At 49.5% G+C, this 6,000-nt stretch overlaps 1 protein-coding gene across 2 annotated transcripts in view; it reads left to right on the forward strand.

The window, feature by feature from the left end:
- NPHP4 (nephrocystin 4) overlaps positions 1-6,000 on the forward strand; it is a gene marked incomplete in the record, with an annotated part of 159,079 nt that overhangs the window by 99,417 nt on the left and 53,662 nt on the right. For both annotated transcript variants that reach the window (XM_027770657.1, XM_027770658.1), the window contains 1 exon segment: positions 5,713-5,774. In XM_027770657.1, the coding sequence (XP_027626458.1) occupies positions 5,713-5,774 (62 nt within the window).

The following is a 6,000-nucleotide window of genomic DNA, read 5'->3' on the forward strand; positions in this document are numbered from 1 at the left end:
TGTGTTTTGGCATGAAGGGGCACCACAGCTGACTCAGCTCAGGACCCCTTTCTACATGGGCAGGAAGGTGGCGGTGCTGCAGGGACCCCATTTGCGTGTTCAGAAAGGATGCTGTCAGTCTCTGCATGCATATTCTGCTGTGCCGAAGGGCCCTGCTCACTGTAGCATGGGAAAGTGACTCACTGGGAGAAGACCACTGGCCACCTTCCACTTAAACTCTTATTTTTCTCTCAGTGGCCCTGGCATCGTGCAGACATATGATAATCTGTCAGATAAATGAATCACTGGGCATAGGAATGTCAACATGGTAAAAGCACCATCCTTTCTCCTCATTCCTATTTTCACTTTGCTATGGCAGCACAACTTGGCTACCAAAAGATGCATGGTTTGAAGGAGAGATGGCTACTCAGTGAGACCCTGGGGCCCCCTCGTGTTGTCGGTGCCTTTAACCTGACAGCAAGTGAGAGGGTTGCTGGTGGGGATGCCACTCTGTGTCTCAGTTCCGATCCTTGAAGCAAAGCCTAATGCTGTCTTCCTGGGGAGAAGAAGCACAAGCCCAGGGGTGCTGAGCTTGGCTGGAGAGTGCATCCTTCGTTTCTGGCCATGGTTTTAATATTCTTTTTCTGATTGATACTTTTGTCTGTTCTTTCCCCAACACAAGTAATCTGGGCTGTTTAAGGTGGTGAGTGCCCTGAGGGCGGAGGAAGGAGGCAGGGTATGTTGTGGGGAACTCTCGCCCCTGTTGGCACATTCGTGTCTGATTTTCTCACCTGACAGCCTTTGCCTTTTGACTCACCCAAAGTGCTGTCTGAGCAGTGTTCACCTGAGGTGTCTTCTCTCTCCCCGGAGCATGGAACTGGCACCATCCCGAAGATCTGCTCCAAGCATAATGCAGAGGAAGCGTGAAGACTACGTGTGACCAAGTGGGACTCATAGTAGCCTGGATTTGGGGTCAGAGTGCAGGCCCCTGCCAAGCCTTTGGAGGCCTATGTTTTAGTCAAGTGTGGGGTGTTTGGGCTTCTCACAACTGAATCGATAGAAAAGTGGAGTGGATAATTGAGATTTTTGTTGACAGCGGTTTTAGGTGAGTAGAAACTGAGTGGAGAGTAATAGAGTGTCAGGGAAAATTAATCTTCAGACAGCTGGCAAAGCCTGCTAGAATCTGGAGTCTTTCCTTTGTTTCAGCAACCAGCATGGACCACCCTGGATCGCAGTGTGCTCTGCTGTCATGGGAAACCACTGACTCAGTCCCTCCTTGGGCTCCTTGGTGATGGCTCCATGCAGCTGAAGTGTGCTGGCAACACCTTTTCCTGGGCCCTGTGGCCCCTTAGTTGCTTAGAGCAGCTGTCGACAAGCTCATCTCTGAGTGTCTGTGCTCTTTTTAACATCCAGGTTATGTTCCTGAAACCACAGTCCTGGTTGCTTGGCCAGATGCCATTCTACCTCCAGGGAAGGAGCCCAGCCTTCTGCTGGCCCCTTGGGAGAGTGGCCAGCCTCACTACCTGCTTGCTGTGGAAACCTCACTTTTCAGTTCTGTTCAGTGGTGTGTCATTTGTTCATCCAGGAGCTTCAGGCTCTGGCATGAACATACAGGATCACTTTATAACGACCATTATGCTAGAAATGAAACTACCTGCGATGTTGCAAGCAAGAGGGCATGCTGTGTGGTGGCTGAGGCTGCATGGGGTGCCTGCAGGTTCTCAACCTAACATGAACAGGCCAGTTGTGGTGGAGCCTACCTGTGGTCCTAGCTAACTGGGGGCTTGGGCAGGAGGATTGCAGTGTGGTGAGACCTGTCCGATGGCTATCTTTCCTTTTCTTTCTCATTCCCTCATTTAAAAACGAAAGAAAAGAAAAGAAAACAAAAACCGAAAGCTAAGAACTGAAAACAAATTTATTTTATTTTATTTTCAGGTTTTTTTTTTTTTGCCTTAGGGCACATGTGCTCGACAGAGAGAGAGAGACAGAGACAGTGAAAGAGAAAGTGAGAAATTACCCTGCAGGGGGGATGTCCATACCACGATTCCTTCTCCTCCATTCTCCTCCTGGGATCTTGGGCATGCACACACACGTGCCTGGCTTGTTTCAAGCCACTGGTCCAGGACGCGAACTGCCGTCGGCCATATTGGGAGTCCAGTGATGTAACCACTACTCCACCTGCAGGTCCCGACTGATTTATTTTAAATTCTACAGATAATATATGAATACATGGTTACTAATGTGCACAAAAGGTAACTATAATAACCCTTTACATCCCATACTGTCCAGCGAATTTCAATGCATTTACTAGCGTACCTCATATACAAGTGGTTTTCTTTCTTTGTTTTCCACTAATGTGGATGGGATTACACTGTATGCATTGTTCGTAACTGACTCCTCTCACTTCATTACTTGTCTTGGCCACCTTCCTAGGTCAGCACACACTGTCCAAACTTGTCCCTTCTGTGGAGTGCAGAGCTACTTACTGTAGGACATGCCAAGCTCCATAGGACATGCCAGGTCTTAACAGGTGCTTCTACCTAACACTTCGACGCTTTGCTGTGTTTAGCAGCGCTTCTGCAGGTAGCCTCATGCACACATTCCCATGCATAATGCAGATGTTCTTGCACACATCTCGTGCACAAACTCGTGTGGCTTTATGGTGCAGTTCTGCTGGCCTGCGCAGCTCTCAACCTTGTTGTGTCTTAAGGGTGAAGTTGGGCTTCCCACTCGGACATTCGCATTGTAGTTTTAGGACCCTTGGGGGACATAAAGTAAGGAGGCGTTCTCTGGAGGGCACAGTGGGACACTTAGTATTGTTTGAGAAGCAGTTTAACCAATAACCAGCATATCAAACATTAAAATAAAAGATTTCTGACCCAGCCTTTATGGTGCAGGTGGTATGAGCTAAGCTGCTGTACTGGAGGCCATGTGGCTAGCTACAGGTTGGATCTTGAGTTGATCAGAAAACATGCTGGGCATGTGAGGGAAAAGGGATCATGGTATGAAGAGAGTCCACTGAGCTTGTCCATTTCTTTCTCTCTCGTATGAATGTGCATGCACTCTCTCTCATGAATTAAAAAAAAAAATACAAAGATCTGAAGCCTGCTGATTGTATGGTTCTGATATATTTCCTTTCAACCAATGCTTTCCTGGGGTGTGTGAATTTGGGGCCTCTTGGTCCTGAGCTTGTCATCAGGTTTCTTTTAAATGGTTGCCAAAGCCTTTTTTTAAAAATGGTGTTTTACTTTCTTGAAATTGTATAGTAAGTCATGATATAAAAGATGACCTGGAAAAACATATCACACAGTACCACATTTGAGACTGGGGGGAAATAAAGAGCACATAGAAGTCATAATGTGCTTGGATGGTTTAACTTCCTGCAGCATTTGGAGTTTACTCACCCACAGGATTCATGGAGGGTCCAGCTCCTAAGTGCTGGCTCTTAGCTGAAGATAATGGAGCCATTTTCTGCAATTTTTCCTCATTACCGCAAATCAGCCTGCGGATTTTCAGAATCCCCATTTAAGGTGGAACAAAGTCGAACTTCACTTGGCTACTTTTCATTTTCTTAGGCTGTTTCCAGGGCCGGGACGTGAGCAGGCAGTAGGGTGTTTGGAAATGGTCTGCAAAAGAGCTCAAGGCACCTGGGGGAGAGGAAGACAGTTTTGAGGACAGTCGGGCCCTTGGCAGACCCTCATCTGCTTTTGCTTCTAAGGAGATGACATCTTCTTACGGAAGCACAGTGTGCTAGATGACTTGCTTACCTCTTCGTAGTGGATGAGCTCATGTCTGGAACTACAGGCTCCTCTAACAAGAATGTTTCAGAGTTCCTCTGAGTCTTGCTAACTTGACTTGTTAGGAAGGATCGAGGCCAGGTGAGCAGACACTGCCAAGAGGTGGCTGGACTGTGAGCTGTGCCCACTGAGGTGGGTGGTTGGGTTGTCTGAAATGTAGGCATGCCACTGGCCTGGCCCTCACTTGTCTTTCTGTCCCCTATCCCTATCAAGGAGCCCAGGATGGGCATACAGCACCTTCTCAAATGGATTCTGGGAGCAGCTGGAAAAGGCTTGGATAGCGTGTGGGCTCTATAGGGTTTAGGGTGATATTGAAGGTATTTGATTTCTACTTGGAAGATAGTCTTTGTTAATGTTGTTATTATCATTCTTTTGGCTTCAGAGTATAACAGAAAGTTGCTCGATATTCTCATTACCAAGTATACAGTGTTTAAAATCACAGATCTCTAGTCAGTGGGTATTGAGTGCCTATACCATGCTATGTGCTTTAGGGATTCCAGGACTCTGGATGACTGTGAGAAGTTCATTTGCTTGACATCTTATGGCAGATGTGGGCGATGCTGGGAGTCTGGCAGTGGAAGCTGTGGGCGGGAAAGAGGGAGAGCCAAGGTAGACATCTGGGCATGCCTAATAGCTGGTCAGATGAGAGTGACGGGAGGAGGGCAAGGCCACGGGGAGGGTGCGATTTCTCAGAGGTTCAGATTATTCCGGAAGTCCTACCGGGTTACTCACAGTGGATGGTCATGTCACTGTGAAGGGGATTGTGATGAGCCAGGCAGAGCATGAACACGACAGCTGGAGATTGGGATGTGGTCCTCAGGGAGACCAGGTGGGTAACCCCAGTGGATGTGTGCCCAGTCTCACATCACATCCCAGTCACACCCTGGCCTTCAAGTGGGCGGAGGTGCTCCATCAGGATGGGCTTGGGGTCTGGTTGGCACAGCCCCCACTGTTCTGCGAAGGTGGTGACCGTGGCAGGTGAAGGAAGATGGGTAGCATGTGTGAAGTGACATCAACTTCACACATAATAAATGGCTGTGGTTGCTCAAGTGCAGTGGAGCGAATTGGTAGATTTCAGATACCCCAGTGACGCTGGCGAGCTGTGTGCCGAGTACAGGGTCTGCTTGGGTCTTGGGGTTCCTGTGGCCTGAGGAGGAGGGCATGGAAGATGCCAGCCTAAGCCCTTGGACTGTGGGTGCAGGTGGCTCCTGTGGGAGAAGGCTTCTCGCTCTGCGTTGGGGACTTCAGATGGTCAAGATCTCGGCCCCTCACTCCAGGGCAGCATGTGAAGGGCGGCTTTGCCTGTGCCTGGTGGGCCTCTCCAAGTGCTCTGTGCCTGTACATAGAACAGGTGGCACTAGGAGCACAGGCTGAGCTCAGTGGGGCCTTGGTCCGGCTGCGAGCCCGGCCGGCTGCATGTACCACATGTCTGCTCAGAAGAGTTTCTTATTTAACAAAACAGCAAGCTGGTGAGAGCCAGAAACAACCACCAGATCAAAACATCAGACCCTGGATTTTTCAAGACAGGCATGTGTGAGCAGATGAAAAGATTGAAAAGGAGCTGAGTAAACACACTAAAGAACTTTAAGGGTCCCCAAAATTTCCTATCTCATTAAGCCCCACATTAGTGAGACTGCATGATCCCAGAAAGGATGAGGCAGCACAGTGAGGACGCAGCCAGGCTCCACATCCTCCGCAGCAGGTCCTGCCCAGGTCTACCATTTCTCCCGCTGTATGCGAGCCTGCGGTCTCGTACACTCTGCCGGGTGTCCAGATTGCACTTTGCTGTGTTCAACTCTGGGCGGCAGCCACTGGTTGAGCGCGTTACAGATAAGATGGAATGTATCAAGACCTGACCGCACTGGGCCAGTGGTCCACCAGACCCATGGAGGCTGACGGTTTCCCCCACCTGCTGCTCCCTTGTGTTTTCTCCCAGGCCCATCAGCGCCCGTACCTCAGGGTCTCGCTGCTACCCAGGACTCACCTGTGGGACCAGGGGTAAGTCTGGGCCCACCAGGCCCAATTTCAGAATTCCAAAATTAATTTCTTGAACATTTTGGGACAAAAAACACTCTGCATCTTTAAAAATAGAACATCTCCTGTTTGCTTTTGTGTGGCTGGGAGGGGCCTGCCGTCTGAATTGGGGGTCGTTAGCCCCCTCCTGCTCTGTGTCTGCTGCCTGTTCTTAATGTGCTGACTCACAGCCGGCTGTCAGGGGGGGGGG

The sequence above is a fragment of the Tupaia chinensis genome, unplaced genomic scaffold (assembly GCF_000334495.1).
Source record: "Tupaia chinensis unplaced genomic scaffold, TupChi_1.0 Scaffold000146_1, whole genome shotgun sequence".
In the NCBI taxonomy this organism is placed as follows: domain Eukaryota; kingdom Metazoa; phylum Chordata; class Mammalia; order Scandentia; family Tupaiidae; genus Tupaia; species Tupaia belangeri.